Source organism: Mastomys coucha, unplaced genomic scaffold (assembly GCF_008632895.1).
Source record: "Mastomys coucha isolate ucsf_1 unplaced genomic scaffold, UCSF_Mcou_1 pScaffold22, whole genome shotgun sequence".
Classification (NCBI taxonomy): Eukaryota; Metazoa; Chordata; class Mammalia; order Rodentia; family Muridae; genus Mastomys; species Mastomys coucha.
In genome coordinates, this window is record NW_022196905.1 from 107,049,101 (window position 1) to 107,072,007 (window position 22,907).

Here is a 22,907-nt window from a genome sequence, read left to right on the forward strand (position 1 = left end):
AAAAAAGAGAGAGAGAGAGAGAGAGAGAGAGAGAGAGAGAGAGAGAGAGAGAGAGAGAGAGAGAGATGCACGCTGCCCTCCCTTTGACTATCGGACTGTTTTGAGACAACGGTCCCCCAGAACTGGGTACTGGGATTGTTCCAGAGGTCTGTGCCAGAAGGAGGAGGCCAGAGCCTGGTGTGGTTCAGAAGGATCCGTGTTCTGGGAAGAGATGTCACAGAGTTCTGAGGACGTACAGACCACCTATCAGCTGGTGCTGATGGGGAGGACCACAGTGTGACCAGGGCCATGGAGCTGTGTGAACATGGAGCTCTTGCCTCTGCTTAAACCTAAATCTCACACCAGGACCCCGATGATGAACTTGGGGGGGCCACTGGACCCCTTTATTGGTTTCTCTCCCCAGTGTGGCTGTGGTGAATGAATTTCTGCTTTTCCTCTCTCTCCATCTTTTTAGTCGGCACACTGAGGACAGCTTGTTAGGATCTGCAGGATCCTGACAACTTGGGGGACAGTAGAGATGACATAGAAGGGACCACACAGAGATAGATGCCAGCACCCCAATTTGCTGAATCCTCCAGAACAGGTAAATCTGCGCAGACAGAGAGCAGATTGGTACTTACCAGGGGTGGGGGCAACCCCTAATGGACAGAGGGACTTGGGGTGCAGTAATGAGAATGCTTTGGAAGTAGACAAAGTGGGGTGCACAGCATTGTGAGTGTGTGAATGCCACCAAATGCCTTGTTAGAACACAGTTCCTTCAGGATGGGAAGACCCTCAGAGACGCAACTCCACACCTCGGCAGTTTCTCCCCCTCCCCCCCATGGGTGCAAAGAGTCACATTCAGCTGCTGCAAGACTCTTAGCTCCTGTAGGCTTCAGCCCTCCCGGTTCTCAGAGTCCAACCCACACCTCCTCCTGGGAATCTGGGTAACCCAACTGCAGGCTCATATTAACTTAGAGCTCGTATTAACTAAGCCTACTTCCTTACGGCCCTGACCTCCTCCCTTGGAGACTGTGAAGGCTGGAGACCCAGCTTTATCTGGCGGGACTGAAGCCTCTTGCCGCAGACCCTCTCTTGTGCTATGTAGCCTCTCTGCCTGCAGAATTAATGAGGCCTGAAGGACACTGGAACCTTTCTTTTGAGTTTATGAGCTTCTTTTCTCCCACCCCAGAAACCTCTCCCTCTCCCCCCCTTTCCTTCTCACTCTCCCTCTCCTCCACCCTCTCTGTATGTCTCTCTCTCCATCCCCTCCCCCTCTTGCTCTCTCCCACTCCCCCCCTCTGTGTGTGTCTGTGTGTATATATGTCTGTGTGTGTGTGTGCACACACGCTTGCATATGGAGCATATGTGTGGAGACGAGAAGACAGCTTACATGAGCTCGTTCCCTCCTCCTGCCTTGTGAGTTCCCAGGTATCCACACAGGTCATCAGACCTGGCAGTAAGTGTCTCCATCTTGTCGGCCCAAATCTTTAAGGCAATTCAGTTTAATAATGCCACCTACTCCTTTAAAAACTATTACGAAGGTCAAAAGGCTGGATATTTAGACCCTAAACACAGATGGGAATGTTTTGTACCCACAGTTTCCAAACTTGGTAACTCACCCAGATCAGCTGGTTCAAGAGAGACACCTGTTCTACTGCAAACTGGTGTGTGTTCTTTGTTTTTTGGCTCACAGGTATCTTAGCCCCAAACTCTGCTCTCGAGCCTTCCCAAACTAGGTGGGATGCCTGGCCCTGCTACCCACTGGGTGTATGCAAATTACTTTGGGTTGAATCTCCTGGTACCTTAAGGGCTTTTTGTGCAGGGAAGACCTGAATTTTATTCCAGGCTTGTCTGAGTCCCTGCCTGTGGCTTGGGCCTTTTATTCTTCTGAGACACTGTTCCCTCCTGGGGTTAGTTGCTGGGAAATGCTGTCCTGTCTATAAGTCACAGCCAGCTGCTATACCTGGATCAGTATTTGGGGCAACACTTGCCTGAGCTATGAACGGAGTAATGAGAGCGCCCACTCTCGCCATGCCGCTGCAGGTGCCCAGGCCCAGTGCCCTCGTCGCCGTGGGATACACCTGGAATGTCAGGGTGTTAGCCAGAAGTCATGGGAAATGCAGGAACTCCTCACCCCCTCCCACCCAGTAGGATGGGAGTAACGCCCATGGGCTGGATGGGAGATGGGCAAAGGAGCTAAGAAGTTCCCCCAAGGCAGAGAGCAAGGGTGTGTACAGGGGGCTTGCCTGACATGGTCAGACCCTGGGTTCTACCCCAGTATAACAACAACCAAACACCACCCAACTGTGTGAACAGTTCAGTACGGGTGGATGGATACCGTGTATAACACACAACACACACTTACTGATGTATATAATTGCCTAGCGTATGGTTCAATACAAAATGAATAAAGGGAGTCTGTTGGTTTTCTTGTTGTTTTGGGTTATTTGTTTGTTTGTTTTGTTTTTCTGGAGAATTTAAGGCGTTCCAAGCTGAACTTAGCAGTGACCTCTTTTCTGGCAGGTGTTGTGACCTGTGCTTACTCCATGAACCTTCAGCTCCTCCCAAGCTAACAGAAGCAGGGCACAGAAGGGCACACTGCACTTTTGTACGTGCTGCTTTGAGCAAGTTTGTATACCGCATGCGTGCTGTGTGTGTACCCTTAGTGGCCAGAAGAGGACGTCAGAGCCTTGGGAGCTGGAGTTAGAGGCAATTGTGAGCTGCCCAAAGTGGGTGCTGGGAACCAAACTCAGTTCTTTTGTGTGTGCTGGTAACCACTGAGCCATCTCTCCAGCTCCTAGTCTTGGTTCTCAAAGGCTACACAGAAACCTACCACTCAGCTGGGTCATCGCCTATTTAATTTGTTCTTTGTGGTTATCGATAGCCTTCCGGCTCAGAAAGAAAAAAAATTTTTTTCACTACTGGGGGTCAAATCCAGAGCATTGAGCAAGAAAAGCAAACATTTCCAGCACTGAGTTAGCTCACAGGTGGCAGACCGCAGAGGGCTGTCACCAGGAAGGAAGGATGTGAGCTGCCCTGAACCCATTCACTTTAGCGCTACACTCTTAGGGAACCTCTGGAATTCTTACTCTGATCTTAAAGCTTGTATGAGCAGGAAAAGGTTGGGGACACAGGTGCCAGGACCCAAGTACCATTGAAATTCTGGGAAGACAGCATCCTTATCCCCCACACCCCACCCTCACCCCCACCCCCATGCCCTTCATCCACCCCCACCTCCCAGAACCCACCTCCCACTCCTCCCTCTCCACTCCCCACGCCCATGCCCCACCCTCACCCACCCTCAGGCACCTCTCCTACCTCAGGCGTGTAAACATAGGCTGCTTGGAAGCCTCCAGAAATAAACGCTCTTGCAATGAACAGTAAGAGGGTTAGTACATTTCTGGGGAGGAGAAAACAGCAGGAGGGGGGGCGTTGTTTGGTGTCTGAATCTCTGCACCATCCCACATTCCTAGGAAAAACTGACACCTGAGTCTGCAGGGCTCCCCACCAAGCGCCCAGCACCTGCACAGACACACCCCCAAGTGCTGCCAGTAAGGATCAACTCTTACAGAATGCAGTCCTCCATCAGGCATACCCACTGACAAACCGGAATGCCCGTGGGCCACAGCTGGGGTGAGAACGTGATTTGAATGGCTGAAGTCCCTAGCTAAGGCTCAGCCATAGAGCACGTGCGTAATATGTGTGAGGCCTTGGGTTCTAGCAGGACCATATTTGGTATTTTTAGGCCACTCCAGATCCTCAACCCTTGGCTCCACTGTTCTTGATAACCCAGAACTCCAACCTTTCATATCTAAGTTCCACCTCTCCCACCAGTGGCCCACTGATTCCCAGTCAGGATTGGTTTGAGGCCCCTGGGTGGTCAGTTGTCTATTCAGGGGCTCTTAGGAGTTGAGAAAGTAGAGAAATGAGTCTTTAGTCTGTTTGAAACAAGTTTCCATTAAACCAATCACCTTTAACACAACCTCTGTGGCCGTATTGTACTCTGGAATTCTTATATTGAGCTTAAAGCTAGTATGAGCATTCTTGTATGTAGTCACAAGAATGGCCCCCCACAGGCTCATATAGTCAAGTACTTAGTCATTAGGGAGTGGCACTGCTTAAGAAGGATCAGGAGGTGTGGCCTTGATTTCAAAAGTGCAAGCAAGACCCAGTCTTGTTTTCTTTTCCTGTTGCCAGTAGATGGGATGTAGAACTCTCAGCTCCTTCTCCACCATCATGCCTGCCTGTCTGCCTGCCGCCATGCTTCCTGCCACGATAACGGATTGAACCTCTGAAACTGTAAGCCAGCCCCAACTAAACGTTAACTCTAACCTTGAGGTTCCTAGAGATAACAAAGACACAAGGCCCCTTACTGCCCTGGCAGAGGCTTTGACCTTGGCCCATCATAGTCCTGGTGAAGGTCTGGGGGGTCCTCCTGACACCCACCTTCCAATGCAGATGAACAGCAGGAGGCTGCAGAGGGAGAAGATGATGAAGCACAGAGCCATGGTCTTCTTACGGCCCAGGCGGTCGATGACCCACAGAGTCACAAGGACACCTGCCAGGAGAGTGGGATAAGATAGGTGGCTTCTCATCTGGTTCCTAATGACCTACCCTATGCCATCCTCTGGCCCTGGGAGTGGACCAGCCCAGCAAATCCATGTACTCCAGGTTCTGCCCCAGCTCAGCTTTCAGACGTTATGCAGATCTGAACCAATGCCTGCTGCATCTGTGTGGGACTCGGTGAAACGGGGACCTGGGAAGAAGCCTTCCCACCCCGGGTCTCTGATCTATTTATTCATAGCAACCAGGAGACGAGTGTGTACTGTTTCAGGTCTCTACGGGAAAGGGCCATGGGTTAACAGGCAACTGATACAGGCACTGACAGGAGCCTCAAGGATGGTACCTGCTGCAACCAGGCAGCAGAATGCCCCGGCTGGGACTCACACCTAGTTAGATCTAAGTCCACTTGTTAATGCTGAGTTGTCTTGTAACCCACAGCTGGTCTTCTCTGAGCCTTGGTTTCTTTTTTTGTTTGATTGTTTTTTGTTTTTTGAGACAGGGTTTCTCTGTGTAGCCCTGGCTGTCCTGGAACTCACTCTGTAGACCAGGCTGGCCTCGAACTCAGAAATCCACCTGCCTCTGCTTCCCAAGTGCTGGGATTAAAGGCATGCACCACCACTGCCCAGCTGAGCCTCCATTTCTTTATCTATGTATAGAACTAGTAAAATGATGCACCCTATTTCCACAGAGGCAGCACAGCTCAGTGCTTTTAATTAGTATATTATATAGTATATTATTACTATATAACCATAATTATATTTTGAGAATATACTTATATATCTATTACTCAACAAAAGGTCTTCTAAATTAAATACCACTGACTGCCTTTGATTCCAGAGTTCAGGATGTAGAGGCAGGGAGATCTCTGTGACTTTGAGGCTAGCCTGGTCTACATAGTGAGTTTCAAGGTAGGTAAGGCTGCGTAGTGGCTATCCAGTCTCAAAAAAGTAAAGGAAGCCAGGCAGTGGTGGCGCACGCCTTTAATCCCAGCACGCAGGAGGCAAGAGGCTGGTAGATCTCTGTGAGTTTGACACCAGCCTGATCTACAGAGTGAGGATAGCCAAGGTTACACAGAGAAACCTTATCTCAAAAATTAATTAATTAATTAATTAAATGTTAGCAGAACCCTATTTTTCCACATTTATTTAATTATTGCTCATTGGGTGTCAGGATCTATTCTAGGAGGATGATGTATGTTCTGGACAAAACCAAACAAAAGCAAACATAACAAGAAACAAAGAAGAGTCAGCATTTCATTGCAGTCCTGTCACGGGAAGCTAAAACCCCCAAGCCGGTGCTCGCCCTCCCTTCCCGATGCTATTGAGGGAGACATTTTTAGAATGGCTCTCGATGTGGGGCACAGTTCTGAGTACTGCCAGCAATTGGGACATTCAGTGTCTTCAGCAAACTCTTATATGGCTCTGGGACAAGGGTGTAAGTTCAAGGTGTTGTCTGTGGAGGTGACCCAGGCCAGATGGTGGATGGAGGACTCTGTAGACTGCTTGGCTTTGGCTGAGCAGAGTGTGGAAAATGGGAAGTGGGAGGAGCCAAAGTGATGCGGGGCGGGGGGGTACCTTCAGTTCCTTTTAGAAGCTTTGGTCAGCACTGGAACTGAAATTGTCCCTTTCCGATGGGGAGGGAAGAGGGAGGAAGGAGAGAAGAAGGGAAGGAGCGAGGGAGGGAGGGAAGGAGGAGGGAGAGGGAGAGAGGGTGTTTGGAAGTTTGATGCCCACCTCTTCACATACTTGGTGTTTTGGGGGGGAAGATTCTCCATGGCGCCATCTCTGTACAATGCCTTAGCTGCTCTTTTGTTCTAGGCTACCCCTTCAGGATTGTTTATACAACAGCTTTTGAGAGCAAGGACATTGTCCCTTCTGGAACAATGGCAGAGGACCTGGAAGCCAGTTATAAATTCCTGTGCTTCTTAAACTTGAGGTTCCTCGGTACCATGGTTTGGACATGGTTTGAAGGCATGCTGGCTTCAGAACTGAGCAGTAAATCCACTTCTTTGTAAAGTACCTAATCTCAGGCATTTCGTTACAGTAACAGGGAAGAGTCATCCCCCACCTCCAAGATCTTCCAGCTGGGTCTTCCTCATCATGGATTCCCACTGGGGCTATGGGACTGACATTATTGTGACCCTTGCTACAGTGTCGAGCTGCAGTCAGGTTCTGTTCACTGCATTAGTCTTGCAACTGTGTAGCTGCTTGCCGCCAGAGCCCAGGAGTTAGCCTGCTTGCAGAGTCCTACCCCCAGGCCTCCACTGTTTTTGGTAATGTGTAGCAGGACCTATTTATTTTGAATCCTGAACAGATGGCAGGTTTCTCTGCCCCAGCCTCACCTGGGAACTCAGACAGGGTGGTCCACAGCAGGTCCATGTAATCCTCTTTGCTCAGGTACTCACAGGCCAAGCTGCATTTGGCTTCCACTGCCCTCTTCCGGCTGGAGACTAGGATGGGGAGAGAGGGACAGGGATGCTCTGTCACAAAGTTTTGCACCGCAGTTTCCTGTATCCTATCCCTTTTTGCCTGGGAACAGTGGGCTGGGTAACCAACAGTAAAAAAAATTCCAGTCTCCAGGGATTAGGGGTTGTGGTGCTGTGGTTTGGCTCTGAGATACCACAGAAGGAGCTGGGAAAACAGACGGGCTCAGGGATGAGCCCCGAGCAAAAGACAGAGCACTAGCTTGACCTCTCTGAACCCTGCTTCTGCCCACTAGTGAATTTTTATGCATTTTCTCCTATTTTGAGGTAGGCTGTGTCAGCATAGAGAGCAGAGGCAGTCTGCCTAGGGACTAATGCAATCCCAGGGCTGTGTTACATCAGACCCCCACTAACACAGGCAGATGCACGCACTAAGGGGACTACTGACTTCTGCCACATGATAATGAGCTGACTGTGTAATTAGCATCCCCAAATTGCCTGCTCCCATCACACCATGAAGTGTCTGAAAAAACCCCACAGAAAGAACTTTCCTGCTAGGCTGCACCAGAATTGCGCAGCCCTCAAAGCCCCCTTGAAGCTGGAAACATTTACTGTGTGTCTCTTGACAAAAAAAAAAAAAAAAAAAAAAAAAAAAAAAAAAAAAAAAAAGCCAGCCAACCTCTGCCTTCTGACAGCGCAGTGCGTCCTCTGATTGGCTCAAATGTCCACTACCTGAGAGCTGTACCCTCTGCTTAGTCAGTTACCCCACCCCCACCCTGCCCCCAACCAGATCTGCAACTGGGTGCTTCTGCAGGGCTTAGCTCAGCCACTTACTAACATCCCCAGTTAGCATGGACAGAACTATCTCTTCAAATTCTTACACCAGTAAGATCTTTCATGAGTGAATGACTGAATGAATAGTGCGTGAGATATTGAACCCAGGGCCTCATGTCTGCTAAGTGCATGCTTTGCCCCTGGGGTCTTTCCCATCACCCAGCGTATAAAACCACCGTCCACAAGCCCTTAGACTTTACAGGCAAGGGTGAGTGGGCAAACCCTGGAGACACTCGGTTCCTTTATCTTCTGCCTTGATTTCAGTAACAGAATTCCAGTGTTGCCTTCAAAACAGAATCAACCGGAAGGCTGAACCCGGGCACACTGCATCAATTTATCCCATGATTCCTGCTTTATAACCCAACCCTCTGGGGAGCTCTTAAACCTGACTAATGTGTGGGCCTCACCCACGCTGATTAAATTGGTCTGGAGAAGGTTTAAATGGCGCTGGCGCTGTGTCAAAGCTCCCAGGTGGGGGTTGTGGACGGGTGGTAGAGCACCTGTCTAGCATGAGGGGCGGAAGGGGGGGCTCTGGGTTCCACCCAGTGTGAGAACTTCCCTGTGGGACGGGGGTGGGGCTCAGCTCTGGCTGACTCATTCCCACAGGCAAAGGGCACAACAGCCTCTGCCCAGGATCACACACATGAATCATGCTTTGGGCCCTTTTGTGGGAAGGGAGCTTAGAAAGATTATTTTAGCTGTGTGCAGTAACTCGCCTTAAAAGTTGTTAGTGAAAAATCAGTCAGGAGACCCCAAGATGGCCCCGTGTTTGGGAACCTTCTGTAGATAAGCTCCAAACTGCTAAGTTTCTGACCAGCCAGATGCAGTAGCTCCCAGGAGGGGTTCCAGGACATCCTTAGCTAGGAGCCCTTTCTTGTCACACTTGTATGTGAAGCTGGTGCTCATATCCCTGGGAACTTCACTCCTGTCTGAAGCTCTAGCCTGGCTCTGATACCTTATCGGGTCCCAGTGCTAATCAACAGAGTCTGACCCTTCCTTCCTTCCTTCCTTCCTTTCTTCCTTCCTCCCTCCCTTCCTTCCTTCCTTCCTTCCTTCCTTCCTTCCTTCCTTCCTTCCTTTCTGTATGTTTTCTGTTTGTTTGTTTGTTTGTTTTTGAGACAGGGTTTCTCTGTATAGCCCTGCTGTCCTGGAACTCACTCTGTAGACCAGGCTGGCCTCGAACTCAGAAATCCTCCTGCCTCTGCCTCCCGAGTGCTGGGATTAAAGGTATGCACCATCACTGCCTGGCCCTACAACTGCTCTTAAAAAACCCAATAGAAGTCTGGGCATGGTAGCTTCTGTGTGTTCGAGGACAGCCTGGTCTATATCGAGAGTTCTGGGCTAGCCAGGGCTACATAATAAGACCTTATATAAAAATGCAAAAAGCCCACTGATGAGCTAGGTATGGGGGTTTGTTCCTGTAACCCATCATTTACCTAGGCACGGTGTGCATGCCTGTAACCCAGCATTTACCTAGGCACAGTGTGCATGCTTATAACCCCAGCACCAAGGAGGCTCAGGCAAGAGCCTGATGAGCTTGAGGCCAGCCTGTACTTTAAAAACAAAGCAAAAATTTGGCATTTTATTTATTTAGTTATTTTTTTTGGTGGAGAAGGAACCCAGGGCCTCACACATGTTAACTGGGGGTGCCCCCTTTGCTCTTAGAGTGGGTTCTCCTTGGTGGAGTGCAAAATGATTGCTCTCTCCTCAAGTGAGCATTATTGGAGATGCTTCTGTTTATCCTCGAACTCTGCTAACCTCAGAGCCCAAGCCCTGACAGGGTGGGGTGGGTGGAGCACATGCCAACTCTGTCACTGCCCAGAGTCTTGGGAACTTGGAATACATGCCACTGTCACGACCTTGCAGGGGAGCAAGTGTGGCTGCTCATGGGGTGGGGGTGGGGTAGAGGTGGGGGGAAGTGCTACTTACTGCTGCAGACATCTCCCGCCTGGAAGAGTTCTGTGGTGAGCAGAACCAAGCCGTAATAAGAGAAGGCATTGGAGAACCTGCAGAGGGCAAGTGAGCAGAGATGTCAGAGAAGCCAAGGCCCCTCCCAGAGGAGGGTCTACTCCTTTCCCCATCTCTGCAGGATCTTGGAGCCTTGCCAGGAAGGTGGCTCTGAAGCACCCTGATGGGATGATCCTGTATTCTTGGAAGGACAAGACAGACAGACAGGGTGACATTCCCAGTGGCACACACAGGGCCTTCTGGGTCGGCATGGGGGACTGAACATGATCTTTTGAATTTCAGAGCGTGGTACCACATCTTTGTTCCTGCATGGAATCTGAATTCAGGGTGAACAGATCCAGAATATCATAAGACTCAGACACAACTGCGAGCCGAAGGTGAGTCTCGCTCGAGGTTACAGTGATGGCAGCGAGCAGCAGCTTCCCAGGTTCAGTCAGCCTGACTAAAGCGGAGCTGGCTGGCTGGCTGTTTGTTTGTTTTTGTTTTTTTTGAGACAGGGTTTCTCTGTGTAGCCCTGGCTGTCCTGGTACTCACTCTGTAGACCAGGCTGGCCTCGAACTCAGAAAATCTCCTGCCTCTGCCTCCCGAGTGCTGGGATTAAAGGCATGTGCCACCACAGCCCGACAGCAGAGCTGTTTTGATTGGCTAAAAACATTTCCTTCATCTTCTACATCTATTTTCTTTAGCCCAGCTTGTGTTCTTGGCCACTGTGACTTCAAGCGCAACATTGCTATAATATGTGGAAATGTCAGACACAGAAGGTGGGAGAAATCCTCTCTTGGTGGTGATATGTATGTTCTCCCACTGTGGCCTTTCTAACTGCAGCATGCATGGTTGCCTGAAAGTTGCCCTCTTGCCTGAGCAAGCTCATTTGATCAGATGTGAGGAATGAGCCCTCTAGTGCAGTGGGATGTAAACCAACATTCAGCGCTGGCTCAACATGGTAAATATAAAGGAGAGTTGCCAGAAGCAAGCAAACAAACAAGCTACCATGCTGAAGATCCACAAGGTTGATAGACTTATGTGGAAAACCAAAATTATCCTGGGCTATCTGAATATCCATGTGTTTGCCCAACATCTGTGTCTGACCCAACAACCCCTCAACTATCAAGGAAAACTGTTGGAATGTATTAATTTAGCAGATCACTCGCTTCCACTAGTAAGTAGATAGCTAGGAAGATAGATTAGATAGATAGATAGATAGATAGATAGATAGATGACACATAGATAGACGATAGATGATAGATGATACATAGATACATAGATGATATAGATGACAGATTAGATGGATGATAGATAAGTAGATAGATGATAGATGGTTAGGTAGATAAATGGATGATAGATGATAGATAGATGGATGATAGATAGGTAGATAGATAGATAGATAGATAGATAGATAGATAGGTAGGTAGATAGGTAGATGGGTAGATGGGTAGATAGATAGATAGATAGATAGGTAGATAGGTAGATAGGTAGATGGGTAGATGGGTAGATAGGTAGATAGGTAGATAGGTAGATAGGTAGGTAGATAGAAGGGGAAAGCTAAGAATGCCATCAGGTTCGGGTAGTGGAGACGTGGCAAATACCCTGATTTGTGGATTTCCTATTTTTGTGACTGTATTTGTTTATTTAACCACTCACATGGGGACACATTATATTTGCTTCTGAATAAACTGTATTCTCTTGGAGGTAAGAACTGGGTTTGACAGGGACAGGATTAAAATTAGCCTCTCATACACAGCTTTGGGATTCAAAATCAGTCCAAGTGAGTTACAGATTCTTTTAAAATCATTTAATTTCTTTTGAATTATAGATTCTTAAAGGTTGGCATTTTAGTTCTTTCCAATGCCCCCTTTCTAAGAGCCATATGGATGCCACTTTGTACCGGGTACACAGCAGGTGTTCAATAAGTGCTTGGTGAATGGATTTGGCTCTCTGGAATGAGGAGGAGGCAGAACTCGAGCCTGCCTCTGTGCTATCAAAGCCTTTCTGGCCTCTTCCCTGTAATTGACCGTGCTGGGAACACCTCTCTTCTAATCAATGCCTCTGTTCAAAGGTGAAAGGAAAGCCTGAAAGCAGGTTAAAAATAGAACACAAATCCTCCAGCCCCCAACACAATGCTGCACGCTAGATCTGGGGAGAGAGAGAGGGAACACACGCGCGTGCAGCAAGTATGCACAGCTGAAATTGGACTTTAGACTTGCTGCAAAGAGAAAAACAACCACTCTCTTCATCTGCCGCCCTTCAGTCTCCTCCCATGGCTGTCACTTAAGAAAAATTAAACAGTGTGGCACCTGGGGGATCCCAAGAACGGCCGAGTTGGCCATAGCTTGGTTTTCAAGGATGACCTGTGTACCACCCGTGGTAGCCAAGGCAACAGGTGCGGAGGGGAGGCCCTGGCTTCAGTAAACAGTGACCTGTAGAAAGGTCCCTTGGAAGTTTTCCTTCAGTTCCTTTGTTTCGTCAACCCCATCATGTGGTCCAGGGTCCCGGGGCCTCACCACAGCTGCCATGTCTGCAGTATGTAGGCACACTGCCTTGGCACCCCAGCTGCTCTGTCTCTCTGGTGCACAGGCTTTGTGCAGCCTCCCTGCATCTACCTTAGAGAGCATCGTTAGGCATGTCTAGCAACGCAAGCACTTTCTCAAAAATCAGACAGAAATGTCTCCTTTAAAAGCTACCTATCTGAGTGGTTCCAGGCTCAAGTTCAAAAGGTGAAGAAGTGAACAGATCAAGTGGTACCCAGATGCAGATAGATCAGTTGTGTGGTACCGACAGCACACATGGTGGCCAGCCTAATCCCAACATTCCAGAAACCAAGGCCAGATTTCCATAGCAAGCTGGCTACCTTCAAGTGAGACCCTGCCTTGCTTGATTCATAAGGCTGGGAGAGGCTGTGACAGATACCTGATGTTGTCATCTTTGGTCCTCCCATCTACACATATGCATCTACACATATGCATACACATATGTGCAAACATTTGTGCTTACATGCACGCAAGCAAGACAAATAAGTAAATCTCAAAGCCTAGACCATGTACAGTGGTGGAAGCGTACAGTGGGCAGCTTCCAGTGTGCAGTGGAAGGGGCTCTCGGTGGGAGGGGCTCGCAGTGGGAGGGGCTCTCGGTGGGAGGGGCTCTCAGTGGGAGGGGCTCTCAGTGGGAGGGGCTCTCAGTGGGAGGGGCTCTCAGTGGGAGGGGCTCTCAGTGGGAGGGGCTCTCAGTGGGAGGGGCTCTCAGTGGGAAGCCAGCAGCTCTCACCATATAAACCAAAGCAGCAGAGTTGTCCAACGAAAGTGGGGTGTGAAAAGGTCCCTCATTTTGCCTCGGTCTTCCTGTTTAAAGACAAGGATATGTGGGGTTACTGGCTAGTCTCCAGTGCATAGGAACCTCCACTGGAGCCTGCTGTCCACACACATACACACTCACACACACAAATACACATACACAGAGACATATAGATATAGACAGACATACAGACACAGGCACACAGATACACACACAGAGACAGACATACAGACACACAGACATACAGATACAGAGACACATATACACACAGAGAAACAAACAGATATACAGACACAGAGACATACAGATATACACAGATACACAGACACACAAAGACAAATATACATACATATATACAGACACATGCATACACAGAAACAGACAGACAGACAGACAGACAGACACACACACACACACACACACACACACACACACACACTGACCTGTCTGGAGATGATGAGCTTTCCCAGAGGCATGGGGGCTCCATTTTCTGTCGCAATCCGTTTTAAAGTAGCAATTGCCTTTTCCTGGTTCCCGGACAGCACATCATACCTAGCACTCTCTGGCAGCCACTGGGGTGGGGGACAGGAGACCCAGGTGTGGCTGGTCAGTATAGGACTAGGCCCTCCCTCCCAGCCACCTTCTGTTATCTGTGTGGGTGTCTTTAAGAGGTAGGTCTCTGGAGTCAGAGACCTTGCTTCAAACGCTAAGTCCTCTGTAGGTTACATGGTTATAGGACTCAGTGCAATGGCATCACTTCCCTGTGCCTCTGATTCCTCGTTCAGGTGTTTACAGGGTTAAATGGGGTAACATAACCATGAAGCTGTCATCACCACTGTGGTTGCTTTTAGAGTTCTGGGGTCAGGTGGAGTAAATGAGGACCATCATTAAAAAGTCTCCCCCTCAAGCCAGGGGTGGGGCCTTTAGCCCCAGCACTTGGGAAGCAGAGGCAGGCAGATTTCTGAGTTTGAGTCTAGCCTGGTCTACAGAATGAGTTCTAGGACAGCCAGGGCTACACAGAGAGACCTTATCTCAAAAACAAAAACAAAAACAAGACACCTGGACCAGCAAGGAGATGGCTTTAAACCTACGTACGAAGCACAGAACAGCGAAGAGGAGCAGTGGAGCGGCAGAGAGCAGGAGCAGCCAGCGCCAGCCCAGGCTGGGCATCACGAACACAGCCAGAAGCACCTCGAACACAGTCCCGATGGCCCAGAAGACCTGGCACAGGAGAGTGAGAGTCAGTGGCAGGGTAGTGTGGTCCTATAGCGCCAACTGTGGGGTACGGTGGGCAGGATTGGTGCATCCTGCTGTCGCCCCTCCACGCTGTGTGATATTCAGGCAGCGCTGGCCTGGCCGCATGGCACAACAGGACACGGCAGCAAAGGAGGGAAAGATCAGTATTCTATGACACAGGTATGGCAGGGGGCATTCAAGGGACTTTGAATTATTTGCAATTTTTTTTTCCTAACCATTCTAGGTATGCACTAGTATCAAGCACATCCCACCTGTGGACCATGCTGTGGACCTCCAGAGGTCATTCTGTGAAATGAAACTGTCTCCATGACAGTCAGCACCCACTCTGCCCAGCCCCAACTCCTTGGAAGTCTCTGTGTTTTTCTCGTTGTCATTTTTAAAAAAGCTTTTGAGACAGGGTCTGGCTATGTAGCCCAGCCCATATTTGAACTTGAGATCCTTCTGCCTCAGCCTCCCAAGTGTTGGGATAACAGGCATCTTCCATCTGTCATTATGATCTTGATTATTCTGACCACCTGTGTAGCAGGACCACGTGGCACCTCACCTTTTAGGTTTGCATTACTTTAAGCATAATGTCCTGGTGGATCACCAATGCTGTAGCACGCCATGGTTTCCTGCCTTTTGAAGACTTGATGCTACCATTATATATAGATATACCACATTTTCTGTATGCATGTATGGACTGATGGGCACTTGAGGGCTTCCACGGAGAGGGAATCTTTTGTGCAATGTATGGAAGCTTCACCTATGAAAAAGCCTATGGTCAGGGGGGAGGCAACAGGGGTTTGTTTTTGTTTGTTTTTTTGTTTTTTGGAGGGGAAACTGGGAAAGGAGAAATTCGCATGTAAATAAAGAAAATATCTAAAATAAAAAAAAAAAAGAAAAAGCCTATGGTCAATGAGCTGAGGCAGGATTCTGGGAAACAGGTGCAGATGGTTCAACCCTGAGAGAGAGAGAGGAAGACAGGTGTATGAAACTGAGGAGCAGGTAACCGGCTACAGGGCAGAACTTAGACTAGAGCACTGATTCAGTTATGAGCTAGTCAGGGAGCAATCCAAGGCATTTGGCCTAGGCATTTATCCATATGTAAGAAGTCCATTATTTCAGGGAACTTGGGCTTAGATGGAAAGCCTGTGGTTATACTTCCATCATCTCTGCACATGACTATACATATTATCTACTTTTGCCTTTTGTCTATTGACATCTGCTTTTCTTGCCCTAAAGGCTCAGTATCCATCCTCAGGTTCATCCCTTCCTCACACAGGCTCAGTGTCCATCCTCAGGGTCATCTCTTCCTCACACAGGCTCAGTGTCCGTCCTCTGGGTCATCTCTCCCTCACACAGGCTCAGTGTCCATCCTCGGGGTCATCTCTTCCTCACACAGGCTCAGTGTCCGTCCTCGGGGTCATCTCTTCCTCACACAGGCTCAGTGTCCATCCTCGGGGTCATCTCTTCCTCACTCAGTGTCCGTCCACGGGGTCATCTCTTCCTCACACAGGCTCAGTGTCCGTCCATGGGGTCATCTCTCCCTCACACAGGCTCAGTGTCCATCCTCGGGGTCATCTCTCCCTCACACAGGCTCAGTGTCCATCCTCGGGGTCATCTCTTCCTCACACAGGCTCAGTGTCCATCCTCGGGGTCATCTCTCCCTCACACAGGCTCAGTGTCCGTCCACGGGGTCATCTCTTCCTCACACAGGCTCAGTGTCCATCCTCGGGGTCATCTCTTCCTCACACAGGCTCAGTGTCCATCCTCGGGTCATCTCTTCCTCACACAGGCTGTCCTTGGGGTTATCTCTCTTCCTTATCTCTCACAAAGCCATTCTTCTTCTTTTCCTGATTTTTTTAAAAAAGATTTATTTATTTTTATTTTATGTGTATAAGTACACTGTAGTTGTACAGATGGCCGTGATCCATCATGTGGCTGCTGGGAATTGAACTCAGGATGGCCCCGCTCGTTCCAGCCCAATACACTGTAGCTGTCTTCAGACACACCAGAAGAGGACATCAGATCTCATTACAGGTGGTTGTGAGCCACCATATGGTTGCTGGGATCCGAACTCAGGACCTTTGGAAGAGCAGTCAGTGCTCTTACCTGCTGAGCCATCTCGTCAGCCCTCCTTTTCCTGATTTTGAAAGGATTCCTGTCCTCCTTCCACCAGGCCTGTGGCCTCCCACTGTATACTGCTAACAGGGAGTCCAGGGGATGAGAGGGAAGCCAGGATGGAGGAGAAACCAGGGCTGATTTACTGTGCAGGCTTCTCCCCTGCAGTGTGGTCACAGGCTGGTTTCTCCAGAGGCTCCATCATCCATCTGTCTGAGCTGCTCTTGGTCCCTCCTGGTCCTTCAGGACTGGGCTTGGTAACATACTCATGGAGAAACTTTATTGCTATTGTTGTTTTTAAACCACAATTGTTTCTTTGTTTGCTGAGGGGGTGGTAAGAGTCCCAGAGAAATTTTTAGGAGAGTCAGTTCTCTCCTTACATAACATGGGTCCTGGGTTTTGAACTCAGGCTCGATGGCGAGCACTTCCCTGAACCGTCTCACTGGCCCTATTATTAAGGCTAGTATCTTAAGTGGCTGGGGATTGAAGCCAGGGCCTTGTGCACAGCAAGCACTCTACCAGCTGGGCCAAGGCCCCTACCCTTCTCACTTTTCTTTCTGAGGCAGGTCTCACTAAGTTGCTGTGGTGCTTTGAATAGGTTTGGCCTCCATAGATTCATGTGTTTGAATGCTTGGCCCGTGGGACTGGCCGGATTAGTGTGGCCTTGTTGGAGTGAGTGTAGCCTTGTTGGAATGGGTGTGGCCTTGGAGGAAGTGCCTCACTGTGGGGGCAGGCTTTGAGATCTCTTATCTATGTTCAAGCTCTGCCCAGTGTTGGGACTGTCCTCTTCAACTGCCTGTGGATTAAGCTGTTGAACTCTGAGCTCCTTCTCTAGTACTGTGTCTGCCTGCATGCTGCCATGCTTCCCACTGTGATGATAACTGGACTGAACCTCTGAACGTGTAAGCCAGCACCAGTTCAATGTTGTCCTTACAAGAGTTGCCTTGGTCATGGTGTCTGCTCACAGCAATGGAACCCTAACTAAGAGTTGCCTTGGTCATGGTATCTGCTCACAGCAGTGGAACCCTAAGAGTTGCCTTGGTCATGGTGTCTGCTCACAGCAGTGGAACCCTAACTAAGAGTTGCCTTGGTCATGGTGTCTGCTCACAGCAGTGGAACCCTAAGAGTCGCCTTGGTCATGGTGTCTGCTCACAGCAGTGGAACCCTAACTAAGAGTTGCCTTGGTTATGGTGTCTGCTCACAGCAGTGGAACCCTATCTAAGCCAGTTGCCTAGGCAGGCCTGGAAGTTATGAGTACTCTCCTCAGCTTCCACAGAAATATGGTGACATGCTTGGGTCACCAGGCTCAGTAGGGACCTATAGTAGTGACTTTGCTAAGTCCTCCTCAGACTGAATCCATCATTCCTGGCTGGACTCAAACTGCAAGCACTGTCTATGCTAAAGCTGCAGTCGGCTCCCTAGAGCCTTCCTAAACCAATCCCCTACCCTTCACTTAAAGGAGCCCCAATCTATTTCTGTTGCTGATCATCATGGGTGACCACTAAAATGTCTAGCGATGGGTATGTTGAGGTAATATTAGGATGAGCATTCGTCATACAACTCAACCAGGTATGAACTTAAAAACATTTTTTTTTTTGAGACAGGGTCTTACTATGTAGTCCTGACCAGCCTGGAACTGACTAGCCATGAAGACTAGGCTGGCCTGGAATTTACAGGGATCCTCCTGCCTCTGCCTCCAGAGTTTAGAGATCACAGGTGTGAATCATCACTTTTAGTTTCTGGATCTTGGGAAGCTTAAGGGTCCTAAGAGAGAACTGAATGTGACCAGGATTAGCCAGATTTCAAGTTCAGCTGTCCCCAGGACATTATGTTATCAAAACAACACCAGAGATGGCAGTGAATGCCTGTGATCTCAATGTTAGGGAGGCAGAGGAAGGAGGATGCCACAAGTCCAGGGCTAGCCTGAGCCACTTAGTGGGTTCCAGGCCACCCAGGGCTACATAGTAAAAGTTTATCTTAAAAATAAACAAACACGCTGGACGGTGGTGGCGCATGCCTTTAATCCCAGCACTTGGGAGGCAGAGGCAGGTGAATTTCTGAGTTTGAGGCCAGCCTAGTCTATAGAGTGAGTTCCAGGACAGCTAGGGCTACACAGAGAAACCCTGTCTCAAAAAAACAAACCAAACCAAAACCAAAACCAAAAAAACCCCACGCCCATTCATATGGATAATCGTTAATCATCCATGCCTTTGTCAGACAGCTACTGTTGTTAGACTGTGTAAGTCGTTGGCAGAGTGCCGCTCACTGTGATCGATCACGTGGCAGAGCAGGCACTGGTGTGCAGCAGAAACAGTTATTCTATGCAGTCCATGTATAGCTGGGCCTGACAGCTAAAGAGTGAGTTCAAGTCCAGCCTGGGCAATTTAGCAAGACTTTGTCTCGAAATTAAAAGGACAAAGAAGGCCAGGGATATAGCTCAGTAGTGGAGCATTCACCTAGCATGTGTGAGATCCTAGATCAGTGGTTCTCAACTTCTGGGTCATGACCCCTCTTGCAGGGCTCAAAAGACCCTTCTCCAGGGGTTACGTATCAGACATTCTGCATATCAGATATTTACATTACTATCCATAGCAGTAGCAACGTTACAGTTATGAAGTAGTAATGAAATAATTTTATGGTTGGGGGTCACCATAGCACGAGGGCCACAACTTTAGGAAGGTTGAGAACCACTGTTCTAGATCAACCTCCAGTTAAAGACAGGGAGAGGACTGGAGAGATGGCTCAGCGGTTAAGAGCACTGACTGCTCTTCCAGAGGTCTTGAGTTCAATTCCCAGCAACCACATGGTGGCTCACAACCATCTGTAATGGAAAACAGCACCCTCTTCTGGTGTGTCTAGCAACAGTGTACACACACACATTAAATAAATAAATTAGAAAAAGAAAAGGGAGGGAGGGAGAAAGAGAGAAGGAGGAGGAAGCACTTATGCGTCTTTGTTAATTGATTCTTTGCAATCTGGTGGCTACATGCATCTGAGAACTGCTTGCCATTCAGTAAGCATTCCCCAGAGACCCCCTCCTTACCTCAATCAGCAAAATACACTTGGCTCTGGCCTTCATGGGAAGGAACTCGGCGTAGAGTGTCACCCTAGGTGAGCAAAGAGACAGGGGTCAAGAGAATGGGAAGATGGCATATTCTGAATTCCCTCCCTCCAATAACGATCCACACATTCCTAAGTCAGAACTTCCTGGTATCATGGCTGAAGTCAGAAACTCAACAAACAGGTTCTTACTGTAGCTCATGGCTGACTCCAAACTCACTGTCTTCCTGCCTCTGCCTCCCGGAGCCGGGTTGCCAGCGTGAACTATCGTGCTCTGCCTGCCAGAGTGCGACTCCCTTGTCCCCAGGAAGCAGATTTTCACAGACGGCTCCTGCATTTTTAACCCACTCCCCAAATGACCCTCAGGTTCCAGCATGCTTCCATCGAGGTCGTCTGTGATCACGGAATCTGGAGAGAGTCTGGCTGTGGGTTTATGGGTCGCTGTGTTAGCAAGTTGGTATGGCTGTGTTGTATATGGTCTTTTGTCCTGTGGGACACCCTCATCCTCGGTTCCCCATGTCTGTCAGTGCATCCCAGGGGACAGCCACGGGGATTACATCGAGTTGCTCCCAACAGTTGCATCTGGGGTGTGCGAAGCCAGCCTGCCCCCTTGCTGGTTATTATTCATTGATGGGTGGGGTTGGTGTCTGGCTGGTTGCCAGGACATATTTAGATTTGCCAATGTCTTGTTCTCCACAGAACCTCTACCCACCACCACTACATTGGTGACAAATGGCATTTTTAATTTGTCTTTTCTTTTGCATTTAGTAATCACATCCTAATTATAAGAAAGAGCTCTTTTGGGATTGGCAAGATGGCACAGCAGATAAAGGTCCCTGCTGCCAAGCTCAGTGAGCTGAGTTTGGTCCGTGTTGGTCTCTATGACTCCACATGGCAGAAGGAGAGAGCTGATTCCTACAAATGGTCCTCTGACCTCCATAAGCATGATTGTGTAGGAAGTCACCTGGAAGGTGCCCTGGACACAAAAAGCTATTGCCCTTCATTGTCTCCTGTAATCTGGTTCCCCCCAACCCGCAGAGACAGGGTTTTTCTGTGTAGCCCTGGCTGTCCTGGAACTCACTCTGTAGACCAGGCTAGGCTCGAACTCAGAAATCCACCTGCCTCTGCCTCCCAAGTGCTGAGATTGAAGGTGTGCCCCACCACTGCCTGGCTTTTTTTTTCTTTTATAACCAAAACATCGCTTGTAAAAAATAAAGTTAGGACATTGTTTAATTCCCTTTTACAAATTAGAATCCAAATTTTGGGGCTGGAGATTCCTCAGTAGTTAAGAGCTCAGAGGACTGGAGTTAGATTTATAGCACCCATACGGCGGCTCGAAGCAACCACCTGCAACTCCAATTCTAGGGGATCGGACGTCCCCTTCTGACCTCTGAAAATACTGCATGCACAATGGAATTATTTTTAAATAATTGTTTTTAATTTTGTGTGTGTGCAGTTCCTGTACTGACCAGAAGAGGGAGGTAGAGCTCCATTTACTATTAGCTATTCAACAGAGGGGCTGAGAATTAAATTTGCTTCCTCTCCAAGAGCAGTAAGCACTCCTAACCATGGAGCTTAACCAACCCCAAACCAAACCCAATACGCTTCTCCACCGACGTAAAGTGAGATTACTCAGCATCTCACTGTGACTTCTCTGTCCCGCTGTCAGGCATCAGTCAGGTTTGATCTGAACTCAGCTGTAACTGGCCTTGGGGAGCAGCCCCGATTTCAGGGTTAAGTAAGGTTTGATCAGCCCTGGGTTTGATCCCCGGCACTGCTAGCTGCAAGCTTAGGCTACAAAGACTTTGTGGCTTTGTCTTCCTGTCTTAGATTCCAGGTGGCTGTGCCTGGGGGAAGCCAAATGGAACTTTTAGGTTCATCAAATCATGAACCTGGTGACTGAAAACTTGCGCAAGCCCAACATAGCAGTCCCGCCTAATTGCCCAAACGCAGACTTAGTTAAGCAAATCATTGTCTTAAACCGTGCTGGATGGTTCATGACCAGCAGCACCGCCAACTCTCCCCTTCACTTAGTGAGCACCTGACTTTGATCAAGCCTCCCAGGAGCTAGGTTTTCTAATCAGCCAAATGGGGACAGAATTGGGCTAAACATCGTCTGAAGATGCATAGCATGGCTGGCTGTCCCATGGACCAGCACCCAAGTGCCGCTGTCATTGTTGGCAATGAATGCCATGGATACTGTAGCCCAGTGTGTATTTGGGGGAAGGGAAGGAAAGGGGACAGAGGCAGAGAAGAGGACCCGTTATGAGCGATTTGCTCTGCCCTTCCCATCGTTGTGGTTTGGGTGCCCGACACACATGCCCAGGGTTTTATATGGTGACAATTCATCCCCATCTGGAAGTACTAAGCTTGATCCAGTTTTGGTGTCTAAGGGTGGGGACTCGGGGTTGGAGTTAGGGGTTAATCGGGGTTAGACAATACCTTTAGGGTCAGTCCCAAGATTGAATGTGGGGTGAGGGATGGGGGAAAGAGTCTCCATAACCTGGAACTCACTGGATAGCTCAGACTGGCCTCACACCCATGGTGATCACCCGTGGTGATCATTCTTAGCTCCACCGCTCAATACTGGGGTTATGGGAAAGAGCCAAGACACTCTCTTTTAATTTTGGCTGGTTTGCCAGGTTGTGTCTGAGCCTGCTCCGTGGCTGTTACTAAGGCAGCCACTTTAGATGCATCCACCAGCCTTGAGCCTAGACTATGAGCTGAGGCAAACCTCCTTTCTTTATAACCTGCCCCGCCTGTGGCACTGTGTTCTCCAAACAGCTGTTACCATTACATTCTGGCTGTTGACTTATTTTAAAATAACACCCCGAGATACTATTGTTCCGACCTCCTGAGGAACTCTGCCTGGGTAGAGTTACGCTAAATGAACTGAAACTCTTAATATTATCTAACTACCTAAAAATATTGTCACCTAAATGTCTCTCAATAAAGCACTTAGGGAAGCCATCTTTCTAACTAGATAAGAGTGCCGTCTAATTATGACATAATTGGGTTTATGTAAATGACTCCATCAGAAGTGCCAAGGAGCCGAGGCCCTCTTGGGGCTTCGTATTTCTCCTGTAATTTGCCTGCGGGTTTTTTTTTTTTTTCTCTCCTCACAGATAAACCAGCTATCTAGTTACATACGTGAGAAAGCAAGTGTGGAGGGAGCTGGATGATGCTTTAAACCTCACGATGGCCATTAGCTAGCTGAGGGGTGGGGAGGGGCACATACGTCACTTTATTGTTTGTTTAAGGCATGGGGCTATGGAGCATTGGTGGCTTTGCTGAGCCCTATTGTGGGGCAAGACCTTTGGAAAGTAGGGAAGGCTTTGACAGATCTCACTGATTTAGCATGTAAAGACTGTCCATGAGCTGAGAGAAAAACCTCGTGGAGATTTCGTTTAAATGGTAAAACAGAGAAAGA

The 22,907-nt window shown here is 48.8% G+C and overlaps 1 protein-coding gene across 9 annotated transcripts in view; it reads right to left on the bottom strand.

The window, feature by feature from the left end:
• Positions 1-22,907, bottom strand: part of Svop (SV2 related protein) — a 76,471-nt gene that overhangs the window by 2,163 nt on the left and 51,401 nt on the right. For all 9 annotated transcript variants that reach the window (XM_031337469.1, XM_031337467.1, XM_031337461.1 and 6 more), the window contains 9 exons: positions 19,461-19,524; positions 14,153-14,278; positions 13,501-13,629; positions 13,031-13,104; positions 9,731-9,807; positions 6,887-6,994; positions 4,429-4,540; positions 3,301-3,382; positions 1,974-2,063 (listed from right to left, as the gene is read on the bottom strand). In XM_031337469.1, the coding sequence (XP_031193329.1) occupies positions 1,974-2,063; positions 3,301-3,382; positions 4,429-4,540; positions 6,887-6,994; positions 9,731-9,807; positions 13,031-13,104; positions 13,501-13,629; positions 14,153-14,278; positions 19,461-19,524 (862 nt within the window). The remainder of the gene's footprint in view (positions 1-1,973; positions 2,064-3,300; positions 3,383-4,428; positions 4,541-6,886; positions 6,995-9,730; positions 9,808-13,030; positions 13,105-13,500; positions 13,630-14,152; positions 14,279-19,460; positions 19,525-22,907) is intronic.